The sequence below is a fragment of the Dermacentor variabilis genome, chromosome 4 (genome assembly GCF_050947875.1).
Source record: "Dermacentor variabilis isolate Ectoservices chromosome 4, ASM5094787v1, whole genome shotgun sequence".
In the NCBI taxonomy this organism is placed as follows: Eukaryota; Metazoa; Arthropoda; class Arachnida; order Ixodida; family Ixodidae; genus Dermacentor; species Dermacentor variabilis.
The window spans coordinates 169,705,041-169,728,135 of NC_134571.1; the positions used below are offsets into that span (position 1 = coordinate 169,705,041).

General features: G+C 45.8%; 1 protein-coding gene and 1 non-coding gene across 2 annotated transcripts in view; one reads left to right on the plus strand and one right to left on the minus strand.

Moving 5' to 3' along the window:
• LOC142579931 (syntaxin-7-like) overlaps positions 1 to 7,100 on the plus strand; it is a 44,722-nt gene extending 37,622 nt beyond the window's left edge. Inside the window, exon 10 of the mRNA XM_075690608.1 lies at positions 4,698 to 7,100. Within this exon, the coding sequence (XP_075546723.1) occupies positions 4,698 to 4,790 (93 nt within the window). The 3' untranslated portion in view covers positions 4,791 to 7,100. The remainder of the gene's footprint in view (positions 1 to 4,697) is intronic.
• Positions 7,101 to 19,911: 12,811 nt separating this feature from the next.
• Positions 19,912 to 19,982, minus strand: TRNAG-GCC (transfer RNA glycine (anticodon GCC)). Its single transcript has one exon. It is a non-coding gene; the product is annotated as a tRNA-Gly (tRNA).
• Between the last annotated feature and the right edge of the window lie 3,113 nt (positions 19,983 to 23,095).

The window sequence follows — 23,095 nt, forward strand, 5'->3', positions numbered from 1 at the left end:
GCTTCTTCACCCATTTTGGATGGCTGATGGCCCTGGCTCTGTAGACGATAGGTGTGTGTGAATATTTGAGATTTTTGAATAATGGACTGAATATGGCCCTATTTGATTCAGTCTTCAAATCGAATGTCTCACTGTTTGTATGTACGAAATACCTTTCGTATACTTAAAATCCCCAACAGCATGATAAAGTTCATTCTGGCAGCTATAGCGCACATAACACAGTAAGTTACGTGGTGGAGCATACTATATGTCCCTCAGGGAGTCACATTTTTCCAGCTAAACCTCTATTTTTCACTTGCCAATAAGTTCTGAGTATGTGAATGGACTGCTCGTTTATGCCTAATGCTGCCTTCGTGCTTTTAATCTTGCTTGAATATGCCAAGATGTGAGCATCGATGGTGAGAATAGCTTTTCGTTAGTAGAAACTTTTAGAAAAGTGTGTGATATTCCATTCACTTTGCTTTTGGCACTAGTCAAATTGTAGTCGATTCATTCTCAAAAATTACTATTCGCACACCCCTAATAAATGGAGAGGGTGACAATGTATAGAGGAGGAGAGAGGAAAGTGCACGATTGGACGGTGCGTATGACAGCATCATGCAGATAAGGAAAGAGCAAGGAGAAACGTTATTGTATCCGATTGTAGCTGCAAACCCGTGAAATCATTGTTAAAGGGCAACCCACATTAAGCATTTCTACTTTCTACTGGCATCATGTGGCGTTGCGTTGCTCAGCATCGACATTGTGGGGACTTGGGTTCCCGAACTCCACCACCAAGAAAAACATCAAGACCAGGAGAAGAAACATATACTTTAAGGGCTGTTCACATGGGGGACTTCTCCAAGGGATAAGGGGAGGAGTCGCCCATGGTGTCGTTTCTGGCAAGCCTCTTCCCTCTCCCCCATGAGGTGCAAGTCGATCGCTGCCACCGAGCAGACGCGCACACGAAGGCTGAGCAGTTCTCCTTCTCCGGCTGTCTGTAAATGTTTGTAGCATAGTAAGAAACGTTCCCCGTCCCCGCAGGGAGATTCACGGCGCTGCACCACCTGACAAAGGCATCATGTCATTGTCACGTGGTGTGCTCGTCTTGCAGCAGTGAGGTGGTAGACTTGTTGCTGGTGTTGAATATGCCTCTACCGTTCTCGACAATGCCGGTTTTCTCAGTGTGTGTCCTCTGCTTACTGCAAGAGATTAAGTAAGCTCACTTGCGCCACACAGTCTTTTAGAGCTCTTAGATGCCCACTCCTGCAGCAAGCGTTGGCGTTGTCCCTTGGCGTAACCAAGCGAACGAGCATAGCGAAAGATGAAAGCGAACGCGGAGCACAGCGGGAGATGAAAGACGACGATAGCGAATAGAGCGCAAAGGGGGAAAGCGGAGCAGGAGGGTGCAGCAGCACCATGAGGCGAAAGTGAAGGAGGGTGGGGGGGTATAGCGAAAGCATGAGAAGAAAAGCATAGTGCCATGCAGGACGGCCTTTGCGGCATCGATGGCTATGAGATGGCACCAGAACAGCATGTGTTGTTTGTATGGAAACAAAGCGCTGCATGAGCAGGGGTCTGTCTGCGGTGGCTGCTGTGGATCGCGCCCATGTGTCAGCCATGCGCTGCCTCTTGTGATCTCCCAATTAGCGAGGCAGTTGCGCCATACTTCGCTCTGTTTGCAACATGCCGCATGAGACAGGTTGTCCGCGCCAGCCAATATATCGCGAGATAAAAACACTTATAGAGCTGCAATCAAGTTTCGCATTAGGGAGTATTGAAGTCGTCGGTGAATTTTTTTTTTTTTTCTTCACACAGTGCTTGTCTAGGGGTGCCCCACACTTGCTCCCCCTGGGACGGTGTAGGGTCCTCATTTAATGGATGGCCTCACGAACCACTGAGACGTGGTACAGCGAGCAGATTCTTTGGGGAAGTATGAAGGACTAGGAAGTATGAAGCAAGTGCATGCCAACTCGTGCAGTTCGCGGTCAATAATTGGACGGCCATGGAAGGGCTCTGCGATGACTTGTTAGGGATCCGCAGCTTCAAGACAATCGTGTATTTTTCATAGGAGCCAGGATAACCATGAGATAGGGTTGTCCACGTGACAACCGCCCACCATGTCGGTCCAGAACAAGGAGCCAAGGAAGGCGACAAGCCAGAACACTGAGCAGAAAGCTTGGAACCTAGACATGCCAGTTTGATTACGATAGCAATTATTCAGACACTTTGGCCACACATGTGGTGTCAGCATCATGTTATGGCCACCTGCTGCATGCATTGGGCAATGAAAGAGAATGCAGAACAGGCGTTCCACATATAATGCTCACAGCCTTCCTCTCTTGAACATGACGTGCTATGCTGGAGCACCGGCACATTAACGCAGGATTTTTAAAAGATGCGCTTCACAGCATGGATAACGCTTCACAAGATGCTGGCCACAGAATATCTTATGATGTAACCATAGGTGCAGTGAAAACGATTACATCAGCCTGTCTGTCGTCTTGTCTCACGGTGAGGCTGAAGACTACCTACCAAGCACACTCTAGCATGCCCGTATGTTACAGCACTCTAAAACCTCATGGCATTAAACAATTGAGCTAACCAATAAGTATCCCAGCAGCATATCTCAGCAGATGTATTGAAATGCTAGTGCTTTATTTTAGCGATTATTCTTTAGTGGTTTGTAGTCAATACTCTTACGCATTTCGCGTGTGGCAGTTGATTTTTCAGAGCAGGTCTAATCATTTGTGCTTTGAGGTGGTATGCCATTCAATGCAAAGTTTAATATCTTCGTAAGTGCTTGTGATTCTGAAGCATTATCCTGGCTTTATGTAGAAATTTAGATGCAATATGTAAAGGGAATAGGTTCTTTGTACAGTCCATGACGAATAAACTGTCCGCCCCCTCACCATCGCTGCATAAAGTTGGATGGCATTTCAAAAGGCTCCTTGTTAGTCCAAATTGTAAATTTTGGTGACAATACACTGGAAGCTTTAGAGTGCCATCTAGAGATTGTCTTACTACAAGAATTTTTCAATTTAGTTCATTGTTAGAGGAGATAGTAGAAATTGAATTGGGACATTGCCATGCTGCCAGGAGGTGAGCTTCGCTACCAGTATAGACACTCTTTCCTTCGTCTCAACTAATACCTGTGCCACACGGGCGAGGTTAATGTCACTAAAAGTTTAAGACCTTAAGTTTCTTAATGCCATTATATTTCAATCGCTGCTACATGTGCATACTTAATGACATTAAGCGTTGCGATGGTGATAGCAGCAGTGAAGCGGCTAAGTTTGCTTGCCAACCGTAATACAATAAAGAACAGTTATCTAGAGAGCAGATGTTTGAGAAATGGCACGAGAAACATTAATCGACGTATTGTATGTAGTTTAATTCAGGAATGTCATTGTTGCACCCAGCCGTAAACTGTTTGAAGCCAAAGCTAGCTCGACGGCGAATCCATAGCGTAGCCAAAGCATTGAAATTGGAAAAATAGTGCTCACAGCTTCAAAGCTCTCAAGCAGCGATCCTGAAGAATTTGACCGTGTGCTCCAGTTTGTTCTGGCGTATGTGCTTCTTCGAGTCAAGCATCGTCGAGAAATCAGTATGAGGCCAACAACAGCTTCTCCTGGCTAATGCACCCATGATTAGTGCTCTAGCCATGAGTAGCAGCAAGATTGCCTGCTGATCTGTACGAAAATAAAGAGCTCCTTTTAAATAAGTGAAAAATATATTAATTGTTCTTCACTAATAATTTGTTTAGTCACGCCAGAATTTGGAGACATTGGGAACGAGAGTACGCATTTGACGGCAAAGTGAGTTACGAGAACGCACTGCATCGTGAATGGCATTAAGCGTTAATGCCATCAAGCATGTCCATGTGGCACCCCACGAATGACATTAAAGTTTAAGGCATTAGCCAGTTAATGTCATCTTCTGTGCCCGTGTGGCACGGGTACAACAACCACAACCGGCATTCGCTCCCTGCCTCCTCCAGCACCGCAGCCAAGGGATCACATCACGTTATGTTGCCAGCCTTGCCTCCTTTTCTTTCCCTCTTTTTTGTTGCGTGATGCACTCCCGGTCAAAGTACATATTGCAGTTTCTGCATCGGTTGATATACCACAGTCACATGCCCCAGTTGGTGACATTGCAGGTGGTCCGTTTTTCATAGACTCATTTGTCCATGCGACCTTAGCTCTATGGCTGGAAGTGGGGCTCCCTCGAGAGGAAGGGCATGAGGACCTCTATTTGAAATTTCAGCTGTTTTCATGAGGTGCAGCGGTTTTATATTTTGAAAATGTGATTGCCACCTGGTGATCTACATAACGTGTCAGCTTGCAATGCCCAAACCTGGTGAGGGGTCCTTTAAGAATGCAGGAGGACCTGAGGTCACAAGTTTTAATCTCGGCTGCCGTGGCCACATTTTGATCGTGGTGAAATGCAAAACATTTATCTACTAGACTTACATGCACATTCAGTAACCCATGGTAGTCCAAATTCATTTGGAGCGCTCCACTATAATGTCCCTCATAGCCCAATGCGCAGCTTCAGGATGTTAACCCCATATTTTAATAGTTTAGCGCAGTTAAGAATGCAGGAGGCAACTAAACTATTTCTGTGATTCAAAGTGATGGGAGTGTTGGGAAGCCCTATCCATAGGTGCTATCTGTCGACAGTGCCAAAGTGACAGTTCGCTTTTCTTCTTCCGACAGAGGAAGTACCGGCGAAAGACCTGCTGTCTGCTCGTTCTCGTGGTGGTGGTGGCTGCTGTAGTGGCCCTGGTCATCTACTTCTCCATCAAGTAGTCCCACCAGCACCAACTATGGCCAGCCTCCACTATTGCCTGCACTGTGCACGCACATGACGTTTTTCAAATGTTACCGGTGGTAATCGGAGCGAAACATACGCTATGGATGCCTTCTCGATGAAAATCGCGAGGTCTATGTTTCATGTGTGCATTTGTTTAAGAAAGACAGACAGAAAACCTTTGTCATGTGCCCCCTATACGCGGCTCAAGTCGTCGCGGGCATCTCGAGTTCTGTTAACCAGAGGGTGATGTAGCAGTTAAATGTTCACCTTTTACAGCAAAACCCAAAGACTATAGCCAGGGAAAAGTTTCTCGCTGTTTGTTGACATCGCTGAGTACTACTATTAACAAGAGCCACTGACATGCCATTTGGGATCCTACACACTTTGGCTCGCAGATCATTTCAGTGACTGCAAATGATGTTCACACAGTCTGTGGAAAGCCTACTTCTAGCATTGGGCTGGGCTGGAGCTGAAATTCACGCCATTGGCACTTCTGACTTCTGGAGGCCTTAAGATATGGAAGGTCCTTTGCTGGACTCGCCAGCACATGTTAGCCCGATGCTGAAGGCACACATGCGGCATCCACCTTTTAATAAGCCTTGATAAACAGGTTCTTTGAGCACTGTGCTACTGTAGGTGTAGTACTTATTTAATTGCCATGACAACAGTACTGTGCTTGATACCCTGACATATTGGTCCTTTATGCCTTGAGGCTATCGAGGACAGGCTTCCTCCTTACCTGTTCAGACTTGCGGGACCAAGGTTTTGTTACGCAGTTCAGTGACGCTTCTTCATGTTATTGGAGTGATCGTTTTCGTTGTGCAGAGCTGCACATTTTCCCACTCAAGCGTCACTCAAACTTGCAGCCAATCAGGAGCCGAGTCATTTTAACCAATCAATCAACTTTTCTTTATAGGTCTACTTAGTGTTTGGATGTGACTGACCACTACTTTCAATGATTGCACTGTTTCCTGGATGCTTAAAGGGAAGATGTGCAGGATGCAGGATGCAAGTGCCATATTGAGCAAAGCATTCGGGCTCAAAACTGGTTGTCACGACTCGGAAGGTTTTAGGTCACGACAAACAGCTTATATGATATATGATAAAAGATGGCAGCAAAGGGAGGTAAAGTCTTGCATGTTCTCTCCTTCTTGGTTGTTCTCCATGCATGGTTGCAAATTGCGCAAGTGAGAGGGAAAACCTGGACGATGCATCAACGCAGGTCAAACAAATGACAGGCAAACACGATATCTTCTTTGCTCCAAGTGCGGCAACGGGCTCATAAAGAGAGATCAAATAAAGAGAACTGCAAGGCATTTAAACTGACATTTGAAGCATAGAGTTTAATACTAATACTACTAGAGGGAGATCTGCTAAGGCAGCACTGGAAAAATGGTTGGTATGTGTATTTGTTTAAACATCGTCCTTCTGGCTTTCATTGACCATGTTGAAGTTAATTTGTCGTTACACATTCTTGGTATAGCAATGATTTGCCTCACTTAGCTGTTAACTTCGATCGTACGACTCTTTTAAAACAGTCGTACATTTGGAAAACAAAACCATTTGTATAGTATAGTCGGACATCAGTACCCAAGCTGAGCTTACCCCTTAAGTAGCCAATAAGTGCTCACAAGTTTACAATGGGCCATTTCAAGTTACTCTTGCTGAGATATTTGACATTTTTGCCACAAGAATACATATTTTAAGCCACATGGAAACAATGTTTTGCTTCAGTATACTGATACTGTGTTGGATTCCGCATGTTTGGGTTCCATAAACCAGGACTCACTGAAATAAGGCATGACCAAGCATATTTTGAATTTGGTTTGTTATACCCAATAATTTGTCACTTGTGTTTGTTGTAGTGAGGCTCGGCTATGCTCTAAGGAAATTTTTAGGAAACCACTTAATGGAACCACAAAGAGCAGTAATAGAACCTGCAAAGCGCTTTCTTTTCTTGACTGAGCCAGATCATTGAAAAAGTTTGGGCTACCCATAACTTCCACATTGTTCAAACAACTGCGTCTCTAGTGAAACAGCATGAAGCTCTGTGCAGTCACTATCGCAAGAGAACCAAAGCAGCTTCAAGAAAGAAAGCAAGCAGTGTGGTATCCGATTTGTTAGTAGCAAACACTCCTGTAAAGTTTTTTTTCTGTACGGAGCAGAGTGGACACCATGCTGAGTGGTCTTTGAAGCAGAAATGTGAAACTGGGTTTCCTGCTGTTTTTCTTCTGACTGTAATGTGTACAACATGAAGGTAAAAATGCTCAGTATTAGTTCCAGTTCCTCTACCAGCTGTTATTTTTTTTAAAAAACTGATCAGTGATATGCGGCCGTTCACTCATTGGACTGGGTAGACTTGCTTTCTCTGATGCTGAACAAAACTGCATTCAACGTGCGCTACTTTTCTATGGCCTCCTCCAAGAAGCTTGTCGAGTCTTTGGTATAGCTAAATTTTGCCTCCCTACTTTTTTTTTTCCTTTCCCTCATCTAACCGCTGGCCAGGCCTTTGTTACACATGCCTTAAAATCGTTTCACAAAAATGGGCATGTGGATTTACCGTCCACCTTCTTTTTCTTTTTTTTTTAAATATAGTACATGTATATTACTTGAACCTGTTGTTTTGTATGCGTTGCATGCTGTATAATAAAGGATTGCTTGTATGTTGTGTTTGCTACTAAATGCTGACTAGTCTTGTTTCCTGCTGTTTGTCAGCTTTGCCAGCAGCGACTCGCGTTGTTGCCCAAAGTCAGCAAAGACCCGCTGTAGCAGTTGAGTGGCTGCGGTGTGTTGCTGCCACGCAAGAGGTTGAGGGTTTGGTTCCTCGCTGCAGCAACTGAATTCTGATCGGGGTGGCGTGCAAAAACGCTTGTGCTATGGGTGCACTTCGCAAAGTCCCAGTTGAGCAAAGCTAAAATGGGGCAGAAAAAGATTCACCACAGAAAACGAAATGTTTCATAATTAAGTGGTATTTTGTTAAAAGCAATAATGCTCTGAAAGAGCCATTAGCACTCCCAGAATTTCTATAGGAAGGGGGAATTCTGGCATGGAAATCGTTGCGACCTTTAAGAGGAGGACCCTCCAGGGAAGGATAGGAGTGGGAGAGGTGTCATTGCAACCCTTAAATCCCACAGCCCGTGCTCCGCTGAAAAGGGCCATAGTAACGTGGGATGTGTACTTCAACACTTTGGAAGCTTGTAAAACAGTGCACTGAAACCAAGCTGGACTCTATAGGGACGACACGATAACGGTAAGTTTCTGATGATGCCTGTTGGCTACTGCCTCATCTTTCTGTTACGGTCATGTGATGCAACCACAGTCCCGAGGATATTCCGCCACCTTGTCGACTGGCCTTTCCAGTGATCTTTGCCTGTACGGGTTCACACAAAGAAAAGCAAAGTGTCGCTGTGTACGCTGTGCAGGGCTGTCAAGTGTGGTTTTCCTGCTTCACATTTCACACCGAGTGTAGTCTAATGCCACTCTGCTTGGGATAGTTCCGTATTAAAGTGCGTGCACAGCAGTGAGAAGCTCATAAAACTTCAAGTAGAGAGATTTGATTGTACAGTCGAATCTCGATAATCCTAACTCGAAGGGGCCCGAAAATTTGTTCGAATTAAAGAAAGCTTATTGAATGGAGGACTTAGCTGCAGTGGTGCACGTGGACTGAGCTAAAGCATGAGGTGGAAGCTCCAGAAGATTTAGCTGCACATGTTCACAAATCACAGTCAATGTTCGGCTTTTCAGACTTCCTAAGGGGCCGCGAAAACGTCCGAAAATATTAATGCATGCCTTTGCTGTCCCCGCAGGGCAGGATTAAGAAAACTGGGGGCCCTGGGTTAATGCGCATGTAGGCCCCCTTTCCCTATACTGACCTCCTCCCCCCCGTCACCTGCTATGCTACTGGAAATATGCCCTGTTTCATTTTAATTCCACCAAATTAAAAAACGAAGTGCGATCAACGGGATTATTATTATTGTTATTATTATAAGGAAAAGGAAACTTGCTTGAAACACGTGCTGTTGTAAACACTAACACATATGTTGACTTCGTGATTAATCTGCATTCTGTTCTCAGCAAAAGCTAGGCTTTAAGGAAAAGTTTAGTGCACTCAAGACAAACAAGAACGTAGAAAAGACAGCACAGCCCAGATGTCGATCCTTCTGAAGCTTGGCTTTGTTTGCATCACTAAGTTTAATCGCATGAGGAGACGCATGATTGTGTCCAAAATATTATTAAAATTCAAGCATCAGACTGCAGTAATTGTTACACACGTTACTCTATAAATATGCAATAGATATATACGATAGTTAAGGCAATACAAACACCGCAAAAATGCACTAGAATACAGATGAAAATTACCAAATGTAATTAAAAAAAGTGTTTTATTATTTTCGTTAAAGGTAAGACCAAGCAGGGACGACACCAAATAAACGTGGCACTATCAAAAACAACAAAAATACAGTTCTTTATAAGCATGCTAAATATCACAAGAAGAACAAACAAGAGACGAACAACGAAGATTAGCATATCTTGAATTACACTGCTCAGAGTTTCATTGACAACGTGGAGGCTGGAAGGCAACACAACGAACTTATTGGAACTCTTCATGTATAGTGCAAACAGTCCTCTTTTAAAATGGCATCTTTTGCGCCTTCGCTTTGGCGAAGTCTGATATAGTCTGTTGAAAGGATAGATCGCGGAGGAGGTCACTTTCAATGGACATGACAGCAAGCGAGTTCGCCTTGTCGTCAAGGAGGCTTGACCAAAGGCGATTTTTTATCAGCGACAACCTGGAAAGCGATGATTCGGTCTCGCAGTTTGCCACGGTTTGCCAAGTACATTCGCAAAGCAATAGAAAGGTTCGGAAGCACATCAATAAGCTTTCTTTCGTGCAGCAACTTCATTATTCCCAGGGGACTCATGTTCTGGCACACAGAGTTGTGCAGAAAGTTTGCAAACTGGACGATTTCAGCAAAAAATGCTGGCTCCAAATCATTTTTCTAGGTTTTCACCAACTTCTGTCAGCAATTTTAAGAATCCGAGCCTTTCGCAGAGTTTAGTGTAGGCAAGCCTTTCGCACTCGCAAAGCAGAGCCTGGACTGTCAAGTACAACATTGTAGGTCTCTACGATAAACTTTTTTCTACCTTGTAGCGCACTATCGCTTTTTCCATCCGGGTGCTTACTCAAAACGATGCGTTTGCCCTCATCCTGATAACATTGATTGGTACTTAGCGTGCGGGCTCTCTCTTCGAAGGCACCAAAGAGAGGTCGCAAAGAATTAACAAAGCCTTCTAGAGAGCTCAGCAGGTCTGCAGCAGTTGAAATTTCTAGGCCTGGTTTCTGAAGTGCTACGCTCGTTTTGTCAAAGCGCTCCAAGATTTCACTCCAGAAAATCGCCTTGAATGCAGTCTATGGTTTTGTCATTTTCTTGAAGAGAGAGTGCGCTTCATTCCTAGTGTCACCGTTTTCCCCCTTGTTCTTTGATATAGCTTCAAGGCAACGCAAGACTGCATTGCAATTTTTCAGAATGGCCTTACATGATTCCGCATGTCTTCACCACCTGGTCTGAGAGAGACCTTTAAAAACAAGCTGCTGGCCAGTTCCGCCCATGCTGTCCAAAAGATACCTCCATCGCTTGGGTGAGGCAGCAAAGAACATGTGCAGTCTCTGAATTACAGTGAAAAATTTGACTGCCTCAAAGCAACTGCCTACACACACTACACGCGCCAACTAAGTTCAGTGAATGACCAGCACACGGGACAAAGACTGCCAATTCGTTCAGGTGTTTGATTTGAGCTTGCAGTCCCGTGTATTTTCCTGACATATTACTCGCATTATCATAAGCTTGGCCCCTACAATCATCAATTGAGATGCCATTGGTCGTCAAGAGGGACATCACGGTATCGAAAAGATACAAGCCGGTATGCAATTCAATTGGAACAAATAAAAGAAATTGTTTGTGCACTTTCCCATTTAAGTAGTATCGTAAAACAACTGACAGCTGATCAACGTGAGTAAGGTCTGGAGTCGAATCAGCAATTAAAGAGAAGTATTTTGTATGTTTCACTTCGTCAACGAGACGTTCCTTGACAGCCTTTGCCATATGCTCGATAAATTCATCACAAATGGTTTTTGACAGATACGATGGGTGACCTTTTCCTTTGTTCCCGTAGCGTTTGATGCGCTCCTCTAGAAAGGGATCAAACTTGGCAGTGGCCTCAAGCACTCCCATATAATTGCCATTTCTCAGTGAAGCAAAAATCTCCTCACTGCGCCTAAATGCTAGGTTGCGCTCAACTAGAAGCTTAACTACAATGACTACATGCTTCAACAACTCTGTCCAGTAAGCAGTCTCAGTGACAAGATACTTAACCAGCTCCTTGTCACTTGTACTGCTCGAGTTAGAGCGGGCAAGCCATGCTGCCACGTAGTTCGGGTGCTCGACGCTATTTTCATGCGCGTAAACCCTTTCTTCTTCTCTTTTCCAATCAGAAAAGCCGCGTGCGGTGAAAGCACTGGGCTTGCTTGAAATCGAAAATAGTTTGCACATGAAACAGTCAACGGAACCTTTGGACTCTGAGTACATTAACCAGTGTCGCTCGTACGCCTCCCCATTTACAGCCTTTCGCACGAAAAGAAGAGGTGACATATAGCGTTTCTGAGTTTTATATTGCCTTTTAGAAGACGGAAAATTTTCTGCCCGATTTTGAAAATACAATGGCCCTTTCTCAAAGCATACACTCCGAGAGCTGTCAGTAATAATGTCCTGCCACTTAGCAGGGTCACTTCGGAGAATCGCGCAACATACCTCTTGCTGCGGGGGTGTCTGTACTTCTCTGTTGCCACAACGAGAAGCCATCTCATTCGTCCTTTCGAGGCACACTTTGTGGGTGGGAACATGATTATTTGAAGCCAAACTAACAGGAAACAAGTGAGTCGGTTCTTGGAGTGTTGTTTCCCGGCGCTCGTCAGTAGAAGGAGACTCATCAGGGAGGTTTGGCACCTGTTGATCAGCAGTAGTAGAAATCAGGCGTGGCGAACCGGACACATAGAGCTCCGTGGCAGGGGCTCGGCCGAGTAGCATAGACATTGCTGACTCAGGAACAGGACAGGGCTCGGTTAGTGTCGGTTGCTCAGAAATATGGACGACCGAGGTTAGCACCGTTTTCACAGGATCCAGTCAACCAAGATGAGTCAAACTTTGCTTCTTGCCAGGAAACCGTGGTGATGGAGTTGGCAAGTCCTCCACAGAAGCACAGTCGGTACTATTGGGAGTTTGACACGGACTCTGGGTAGCTACTGCTCCGCGGAAGCTGCATTCGGTAGGTACTTTGTCATCTTTGGTAGCTTCTTTTCACACTCTTCTCTTTCTAACTTCGCCTTTCGTTTCGACGCACTACTTTGATGCCTCTGACCGAGCATTTTCGCATGAATGGGTGCTAATTGTTCACCGGGCACTTCGTCAGTCCGACGCGACTGCAGGTGTCCAAAGGTGGCCGTCCCGATGACTAGCGCCCGCTGCCCGGATGGTCCGTGGCTGGCCAAGAGTGGTGCGTCCCCCGGGAGCTCCCCAGCGGGCGCGCTCATGCAAGCTTAACCAGCGGTTCGGGGCTGAATCGCAGCCCGCGATCAACTTCCTTTTATAGACGCGCACCGCGTCTGTCACTAGCGTCAAAGCGGGTGTTCACTTACGCATAGAAATCCTTGTACAAATACCCTCCTTCTCCGTACACACTCACTCCTTCTCCCGTTCCGGTATCGTCTTCCTATTGGCTAGGAGCAATTATATGTTCTGGGAGGTTCTTGATTTTTCTTTCGCCCCGTCGATCCCGAGCGCGAGAACGAAGGGTAGAGGGCGACTCCTAGCCCGGGCGAAGTTACGGGCCCTCCTTCGCCTCTGAATCATTTTTTTCTACTTATTTCTGGAAAGTTCGGCGGCCAGTCTGACCTACTTTTTCCGCCGAGCGCGCGCGAGGGTGCGCAGCCACTAGGCAGGAATGGGCCCTGGAGACAGGCCTTTGTGTCCAGCTCTCCAACTTCCCCCTTCACTCTTCCACAACCGTAGCCCGAACAGTGAACATTCCATGCCCCACGGCACGCGGACAAAAGCACGTGTGACGTCTTCTTTGCTTCCCTGCCTATAGACTCTGGCACCAGTCTCATCATCTGCTATCGGACTCATCCTCCCCGCCCAAATTACCGTCACAGTAAAGAAAAGTCGAATGGGAGGCACTGTTGGGTACTGCAGCACATCCTTTCGATGAGGACAGCGGCGGAACTATTTGTGAGGTGGAGGGGTGGCGTGGTGGTGGCGAGGAGCAAGGGAGATTTAGGTCCTCATCCCACATTACATGATTTAGGTGTTTCCCCCTTACGCCGATCCTCTCCAGACAGCGTTGGACAGACGGACTGACAGGAAACCACGAAAACTCTTCCAAGCAAACGCACCTCGCTTTGTAAGAAAGAGGGCCCCGCCGGGGTGGCGGGGGATTCATATTTTTGCAGCCCGACAAGCTCTCCCCAAATTTTGATCAGGCTGAACGCATGCTGTTACGTTAGGCGGGGGGCCCCGTATGCTCGTTCTGGTTTTCTCGCTTCATACATGTCGCTCGAAGTTCCGTTACCCATGGTTCCATATACTAAGCAGGTTAGAATAAATGGGCTCCTTTCTCCTACTGTCCGAGGTGAGGCCCTGGGATGCAGCTCCCCCCCTCCCCCCCTAATCCAGCGCTGTGTCCCCGAGGGCTCAAATCGCCACAGGCACGTACGAAATAGCTCAAAAGACCTGTCAATACCCTTATTAGGCGTATCGTGCTGGTACTGTGATCGAAGACGGCGGGTGCACGCGTGTATAATTAAAGGAAAAATGCCACGTCTCGTGACAATTGCCCTTTCTAACGTTTGTTATGCTTCACTATCTCACACTGCCGTATTGGGGCGAAGCTGAATTTCGGAAACCGGCGTTGTGCAACGCGCCATGCTTTACGCGCTTCAAAGCCATTGGCGAGCATTACAAAGGTGGAGTCAGTGCCATTGCTAACAGCGGCGAATTATTTCAGATAAAAACACGGCAGTGAACAGCAAGAAGCTTGGCAGCAAACGTCGAAGTAGCTAGGCCTAGCGTTGCCGCAGTGTGGCTATACTGTACTGCAGCTACCGGCGGATCTATACGTGCGAGAGCTCCGGCTCGAGGCGGCGAGATAATCGAAATGGCGGTGGTGGTAGTTTCGATTAATGCCGTTTCGAACCTGCGTTCAGGAAAAAAGTCCGGAAAATCGGGCGGCGTAGGTTCGCTGCGTCCTAAATTTCAGACGTTCTTTACACTAATTTTATGAGGTACAAATAAGACGGGGCCGTGAAGGCGTCCGAATTACCGGGCATACCCGAAAAATTGGGAGTCCGGAAAATCGCTCGTTGACTGCATGGGACACCCGTCATTAACAGATGCAATCGCTGACGTGGGCCTGCATACGCCTACGCACAAATTTCCCCCGTGTTTTTTTTTTTTTTTTTTTCATCGCGCGCAGCATTGAGAAGTCTTAAGCTCTTCCTCTATGGCGGGGTCAGAGGAATGCTGGTCGGAGGCGCTGCCGCGTGATTTGGCGCACTGCTGAGAGCATTGTCGGAGCGCAGTATGTTCGAATTAACCGTCGGAAATGCGCGCGCGTTTGACTTGCTGGGCGTTTTCGTCCATTGGAATACACATAACTTTGACGGGACCACAAAGTCAGTTCGAATAAACCGAAAGTTTGAAGTAAGCATGAACAGGTTAACGAGATTCGACTGTAATGCAATTTTTCTGCATGGAGTTAGAATATTGTCTATGATGTTTGTTTGTGAAATACTGAGTGTATTTCAAGTAAGGCTCTTCTGCCTACATTACTATAGCTCATCCACAGTAATTACTTCATGTAGGCCGGGGTAGCATTTTACAGTGTATTATTTTGTTTAACACCATGCTTCGTTTCACTACCTTCCATGTTTCTTCAAAAATTAACAAGTAGGTGCCATGCATGGTTATGCAGAATTGACAATCAATGCAGCTTAATTAAAGGAATGGTGGCAACATCTGCTATTGTTAGGATGAAGCACATTGCATAAATGTTTTGCGACAGATGGCGCCACCATTACATTGTTTTGAGAGAAACAGTAAGGGCAAGCTCTGCTTCTAAATGTGGTACTAAACAAAACACATCACATTATGCTACCCACTTATAGACTTGTGGACGACGTAGCCAGCAGTCTACCTTGTATTCACAATGAAGCTTGCACATTAAGCATGGAAGGGCAAACATATGAACTAAGTAAACATAAGATGCGAGTAAATGCTGTGGTCTATAGAAAGTCGTCCCTCCGTGATGCCGTCTTGCGTTTGAATTAAGCTCTTAACATTGAAAACAAAATTACATTGTCCTAATCTAAACAGTGGCGATGACAAAAAACAGTGCTTGTTTAAAATGTGGTGTTTATGCACTACATATTAGTGGTGTCGTACGTGTAAGAGAACAGCGATAATTACAGTGTCTTGCCTGAGCTTAGTTTCTTAATACATATTAAAACAAGACCAACTTTTCTCATCTGACTACAGCAGCTGGCTGGTTTCCATCTGTTCAGAACTTCTGACTACCTTAGATTTTGTACATTGATGGACATCCTGTGTGTAGGATTTGACATGGGTATACACACCAGACTATTAACATTAAGCAAATAAAGTTGCCCTAAATATTTTCTTATGCCCAAACCTCCAAACTGAGCCCCTGTATAAATGTAGTTAGCAAATGAGTATGCAGGTGTCTGATGATTATGTGCAAGGAGCATGGTGCAAGCTATCCTGATATATATTTGCGGTATTGCATGTACTCCTGGTGGCCGTGAAACTATATCATGAAAGTATGAAAGAATATGGATGTGAATACATTGATCTGAATAAGATGCAAGAGACGTTCCTGGCCTGAATCTTGTGATGTGCTGCTGAATACTTATTTGCTGAATCTCCTTATAACGAAGTTGCATCTGGCACGGAAATATCCTCGTAATATCCAACATATGTTACATGTCACACTATCAGTGTAACATTTTATATTCACTTCACTATATGTATGATAATTCATTAGTATATCTGGGATCGTTATCGTGGTTCAACTGTTTTATGCCTTGTCGTCGCAGCAGCATTCCGAGGAGGAGAGGTAAAAGGCACCTGGGTACATTGATTTTAGTGCAAGTTGAAAGAGGTTCCAGTACCGAGCATGCAGAATATTTGAGAACATGGCTTCAAATTCTCATAGTTATGAACATTATTGTTCCATTCATTATAGGCTCTTAGCTTCGTCTTCGCCAACCTTCCCGTCACCTATCTAGCACGCTTGTTCCAGGGTATTAGTGTTCATTCGAACACAAAAGATGTAACCGCCTTTAGCAGAGCATCTGCTTCATCAATACTAGAGTATTACCTTTAGTATTACCCTTTACTAGAGTAGTACATTCACAAGCACACGCTATGTGATGGATGCAAGGCGCAGTACACCCCCACAGCAAGGACGGGTATATGTGCCTGTACACGTGCGTGCGCAGTAGTGCACTGTACTTTTTATTCCAGGCCTTCCACAAGGCACAAGTGGCGTATTTAACTAAATGATGTTTTCAAAGTAAATTGCATAGATAATATGGAAAGTGCAATTCACATGTGAGCCATAAACATAACTTTGGATTATATAATGCAAAGATATGAGAACACATACAAGGCGAGACTGGCTCCATAGAAAACCTTGTAATTCTATTGCTGTGTTCTCCTGCTGTGTGGGTGTAGGTGGGCACTTCACAAGTTAGTATAGCCAAGCTGACATCACCTTAGGATGTGGTATGGCTTTGTAGTGAGAATTGCCCCAACTATTCTACCGCTACTCTTGCGAAATCGTGATGTCTGTTTGTAACCAAGAGTGAATCTCCTCGAGACTCTGATTCTGGCTTAGAAAAACCATAGAAACACTTGAAATGTATCAAACGATGTTTGTGGAGGAGGCACTGAGGCATACACAAGTTTTTCAGTGGCTTGGGTGGTTCCATGAGGAGAAATTAGCGTGATAGTCTGTCCTCATTCTGTCTGGTCATTCTATCAACCTGTCATACCTACGAGATTGTTGAGGAAGTTCAACAAAAAAATGACGACAGTTGTCGCCACACGATTGTCAAGATTTCAGAAGCTGCTGGCGCAAATTGGAGCTCATGGTGAGTGGATTTTGAGAGTTGAATTAGGCATGAGATGTGTCGCTGCGATGTTTGTTCCCCAGCTTCTCAAAGAGCACAAAAAATTGGCTGAAGGCTTAGCTTGGTTAAGCCTGGCAGATTGCGAAAGCAATACCCTTGGCTGCGCCTTGGTTCGGCTGATGGTGTGGACATGGTTGCCTTTTGTTAAACTTATGGCTATACATCATGCGACATAACGCAAGGCAGCGCGCCGACCACTGCGAGGAGCCGAGCTGTAGCCCCATTTATCCTCCTAGCATGACGTCACACCAGCGAGCGCCCTCTCTCGGTAGCGCCGCAGCAGCGGCGCGCAAGGCTTCGCCTCCACCATCGATGCCGCGAGCTGGGGCCTCGTCTCTCGGTCTGGCGTGACGTCACATGGTCACGTGACGCGCAGCTGTGTAAGGAGGCGCCACGACCACCGATGGGCCGAAAGTGCGAGCAGTATTGCTTCGCAATAAAAGATTTGCAGACCTAATAAAGTCCAGGAGGGATCGAAAATTTGGTCCCTGCGTCCAAGCAGTATAATGGCTCGGATTATGCGGCGAAAGTCCCGCTGCTGCGAGGTGCCGGAGCCTCGTCGGTTTCAACCCAGGGCGAACCTCCAGCAGGTGGTGGATGTCGGCTTCCGCATTGCGTAACTCGCCGACTGGACACCCAGGGCGGGGCTATAACTGGCGAAAGTGTGGCCACTTCATTCATTCATTTAATCATCATTATTCACCCGCATCACATACCCCTGTATGCATTGAGGCATTAACCCTCGCATTAAAAAAACGATTATCAGTTTGATATTTGTGCAATGTTACAGTGGCATGAAACCAAGGGCTTGACAACAACTCATCTGGTTGGGAATTACCCTAACACAGGAAAGACAGTGACCACAATCAAAGTGAAAATTTTACTGTGGTCGTTGCCTTTCTTGCGCTTTTGTAGTGACATGTAAAATAAGAATTCAACATTCCAGGATCGTAAACATGGTAAGTAGAGCCAATTATAGCACCTGCGAAGTTGAAACAGGCCTGGATATTGAATGTCTACACCGCAGCTACAGTAGTGCTTCCCAAGGTGGCTACTAGCCGTTAGTGGAGGGAGCCATAGCTGAGCTACCAGCTGGCTTGTGGAGGTCTAGGTCTAGAGTACAGCTTACGAAAGATGACTACTAGCTGTGGCTTTAGCCAGATCAAGCTGGAAGGTAGACGTCTACTAGCTAGCTGCGTGCTTCTTGGGTTATAAAGCGCGGAGTCTGAAACAGCTCGCACCATCTGTGAGTAAAATAATTTTATCTTCTTGGAAGATTAGCTCACCTTCCTCTGTGACACATGATAACGCCAGCACTTCGCTACCGTCTTTGCAGTGAATATTCACTAATTTCGCTATATCAGCGCCGACAGGCACACACAAAATGGCGCCACGCGTTTGCAACGCCAGCCTGCTTGTTTGTCGTCCGTTGCCTACACTCATCGAAACCACAGCGTAGAAAGTGTAGTTTTCATGCTAAACTACAGCTATAAAAATGGTTTCCTGTAGGTGGGCGGAGCTGCACTTTTCTACACCAAGTAAAAACAAATGGCGACTTGCTACACTAACTATACTCATGTAGCGAGTGTAGGTAAAAAAAAAATAGCCCTAGTAACTCAAACGGCATGCAACGTCCAACGAAGCAGGAAGAGCGGAAACTTTCAATGACGCTGCCTATCGCTTGTGTGTTCGTGCTCAAATAAATTACAGTTTCTGTATTCCGACGGTTATTGAATTTAGCTGCTAGCGATTGTATTTATTACAACACGGAAGGTCGTTGCACCAATTAATATTTTTGTAAGAGAACCATTGAGAGCTGAGACGCAGAGAAAGACGCTTATAATAATCGATAAAAAAGCGGAGACTAGCTGGTCGGTCGACGTGCTGACCGGCTACTAAGCATTGGGGAAGACTAATGGGAGAAAGAAAGTATAGTGTCGAGTATAAGTAAAAGCGTAGTTTGAATGAACATGAACAGCAAATCTCGGTAACAGCTTCATAGCGCAAGAAAACACACTCACATACGCTTACTTACACAAAGAAACACCAAAGGAAAGAGCCCGCTTTCTCACACCCAAGGAAAACCCTTAACCGCCCACCCCCCTCCCAATCAAAAATAATTGTTACGTCTCTTGCGGTTCTCAGTTAAGTCTATAAGTGACCAGGGGCGTAGCCAGGGCGGGGGAGGGCTTATGGAGCTTCAGCGCCCCCCCCCCCCAAACTTTTGCGCGCTGTCATGCGCCGCCGACCAAAACAGCCCCCGGCGCCGGAAATCATTCTGGATTTTGTCTAGAATGTCCTTTTCACGCTCGAAAAGACGTTTTAGCGCGAACATTGCGAACTCGGGCTGAATTTCGCGACAGCGCCCACGCAGCAGGAGTCACATAACACAAGGAGCCCTATTCGAGCTCTAAGTTTCAAGGGCGTTTTGATGGCTAGCGGGCTCGTCGCGACATCTCGCGGAAGCCGCGGAAGCTAGGGAGCGCATGGATTTGAATTCGGAAACTTTATGGGTATAAAGTTCTCATTAACTTTTGATGCGAAAGATGCATTGACATTTAATTTTTTGACATTGACAATTTAATGTTTAATAAATGAAGGGTATTTATCACTGCACACAAGGTGAAGGCAATTTCCCAGGGGGCACTCAACTTCCCAGGAGGCAGTCAACAGGATTAAGCTTGAGGATCGAGCTTCAGTGTTGTTTCGAACAGTGGGAGAAAAAGTTGGACAAGTGTATTGTTTTGAAGACAACTGAGTGGCTTTTACGTGTATATATGTATGCTGTGCTAGGAGCATTGTCAAAAATACGCAAACTGAAAAAAAAAAATATTACTAAAAAGAAAAAATAATGCGTCGGCCGGGAATCGAACCCGGGCCACCCGCGTGGCAGGCGAGTATTCTACCACTGAACCACCGACGCCGATACCCGCTCAGCCGAATAGTTTATGCCTAAGTAATATATTGCCTCCAAGCTTGCTTACATTTTGAAATGTATTTTTGATCTGGTTGCATTTCTTCGGAAAGTCCTTAAGTTGACATTGTAGCGAGCGTGCTACTTCTACTGTGCTCCTGAAACTCGACAACCGGTGTCACTACTTGATGTCTGTTTGCATGGCCTCAGAGATACAATGGCGTGTCCGCGAAGTGCTTTAAAAAATGCTTTTAAATGGAACGGGCGCTTATTGTAGCAAACGACGTGGTTTGGTGAACTTCATGATATCTTGTTGGCAGACTAATTGGTTCATGTGGCATGATCAACAGTGGTAATGTAATGCGGAGTTATCGGAAATCAGCATAAACAGCGATTGGCGAACCACATTTCGGAGGATGCACTGTTGCGGGGGCACTATTTTGAATACGTAAGTACATCAAAGCCATATCTGTTTCATTCTGACGCGGAACTTCCAGCAGTCCGGGTAGTCGCTGCCTTCTCTGTGAAATACTATAAGAGAACACCTGCACTATGGCAATGTCGATTACATCGACACTGTGGCTGTGATCGACATCGAAATAAAGAAACGCTTAATTGCCGTGTCGATTTGCGCATTGGTCGCAAATGAGACGGTAAAAGCCTCCAGGGGAAAGTGTGCGACTGGGTAAAGTGCTTTACCAAGTCCCCAAGTAGGCACTGGCCTTACCTTTGTTCGAACGCAACGCGTCCAGAGAGGCGCGAGCGGGAACGACGAGGAAGGGGCCTTAGCTGGTAGCTGACAGCCTGCCGACGGCCGTCATAAGGGCGATCAAGTCGATCGACCAGAGCTTTTGTACTTTGGGTCGAGGGACCTAGTATTTCAAATATCTTCAGATCATTCTACATTCGGCGCGCGCGGTCACGACGAGCATCGAGAGAGCTCGAGAGCGGTGGTGGCGCTGCAACATACGCTGCAACAGTCGGCATCTAGAGCTATTGTATGCGCTACCAAACATCCTATATTTCTTACAGCGAAGCTGACAAGGGCTTTTGTGTGCAACACAAGACTCCCCATACGTGAGCCGATCCCGAAGATAGTGCAATGCCGGGCAGACCTGCGGCGGAGGTGCAGTTGACCTATCAATATATGTAAAAGAGGGATTCGATTTTCACGGCTACCACTGCATCAATTTTGACGAGATTTGCTGCATTTAAAAGAAACACTCAAAATCTAGTGACTCTAAGTTTCGAATTTTTTTATTTATGTCGTCAATTCTTTATTAAAATATGGCAAAACTTTAAAATTTTCAGAAAACAAGTACAACTCCCTAACTGAGCAAGAAAGAAATATCACAATTCTCTGAATTACATCTCATAGTACATCTAAATCGGACACAATTGATATGTTACACATGAATCTAAAAAAAATTACTAATGTGTAAATACAGCTTTTGCAGAACCCTTATACACAACGTAACAAATTCACGTGAGATATAAATTGCCATATTGAATTTTTCCGCTTTGAATGATTTAATGGATGGCATTTACAGAACCGCAATATCTGTTCTTCATGCAGAGCTATTAATTTATAAACTTCGTGCGTCTATTTCTTCGAATTTTCGAATTTTCTACCACAGAATTCAGGCCCTAAATAGAAACTCCGCTTCCAACAGTCACTAGAATTTCACTTTCTCTCTCAAATGCAACAAATTTCGTTAAAGTCGGTCCAGGGATTATCCCAGAAAAGTGTTTTTGCGTTTTACACGTATTTGAATAGGCCGCGTCGGAGTTGGGCCCGAGCTAATGCTGCCTCTTAAAGGGCCCCTCACCAGGTTTGGCCATTTTGAGCTGACAAGCGCAGAGCATACATTGAGCGATAACGATCACATCTGCAAAGTATTACACCGCTACGCGCCGCGGAACGATCTAAAATTTCATACCGAACGTCGTTTTTCCTTCTCCTCGCGGCCGCCTCGCTCCAAGCCAGAGGATAACGTAGTCGAGTCCTTGCGCCTAGGTACTCGAGTCCGCAGGGTGACGTCGCTCGTGGTGACACGTAACTTCGAGAATTATTCAAGACAACATCTGTTATCTGTGCGATATATTGCTTGAATTAACGAATTGAAGTTTAGAGAAATAATAAAGCTACATACAAACGGAATGTCTGTGTGTTTTGTGCTTTACTTCGCAGCGAAGCAAGAGAGAGTACTTCCGCTTCGTCTGCTTGTTCCCACGGTCGTGCGGTCACGAGCATAGGTACCGAAGCTATGCTATTTTCTAACGTGCTCCAGCGCATGATCATGCTCTGCGATCCGCTTGTTCTGCCTCAGTATTCATGTAGCACTGAATTATACTGCTAGTCATGTTTCCTTGTGCACAGAGCGCAAAATCGTGCGCTGCGCGAACGAGACAACAGCTCGCGCGTGGCGCCATCAGCGGAAGTGCGTAGCACCGAGGAAAAAAAAGGCGAGAAGGAAAAGAAATGCGTCAATGTGTCGTCACGCGATCCTGGAGGTTTGGTATGGGAGAACGCAGGGAAGGAATTTCGCTTGCGAAGGCCGAGTGGAGAGAGCGTCCTGCTTGGCAGTGGAGCCCACCTGCTGAAAGCATGAGTTCGTGGTACTGAAATATTTCTATCTCAGCTATTAATGAGCCGATGTGAAAAAAAATTTTTGCGGCAGGGACACGTTATGTGTCCCTAGGGGACACGTAACTTCCAGCGTATAACCAAAATTTGCTATGGAACCTGATGAGGGGCCCTTTAAAGGGCCCCTGAAACGGTTCGGACAAATTTTGTAGGCGCGTAGGGTACAGCTAAAGTTAATCGCACCACAATTCGTGTGAAACGTCTCATATTAAGAGAGCTACGGACGATTACAAGTTACCCTCCTCTATTGTCATGCATTTTCTCCTCAACTCGTTCGCCGAGTGATCGGGGCTAAGCTTCGCCTTCACTGGCTCTGCGTCATGATGGCACGTCGTGTCGTAGACTTCTGGTTCTCTAGGAGCGAGCATGCGAAGCCTCTCTAAACTCTCCGCCAGCCACTTTGTAGTCGACCCCAAGCGAGAGCTATCGAAGCAGCGTGCGTTGCGAGCATTCTGTCGCAGCGCCGAACGTGTGG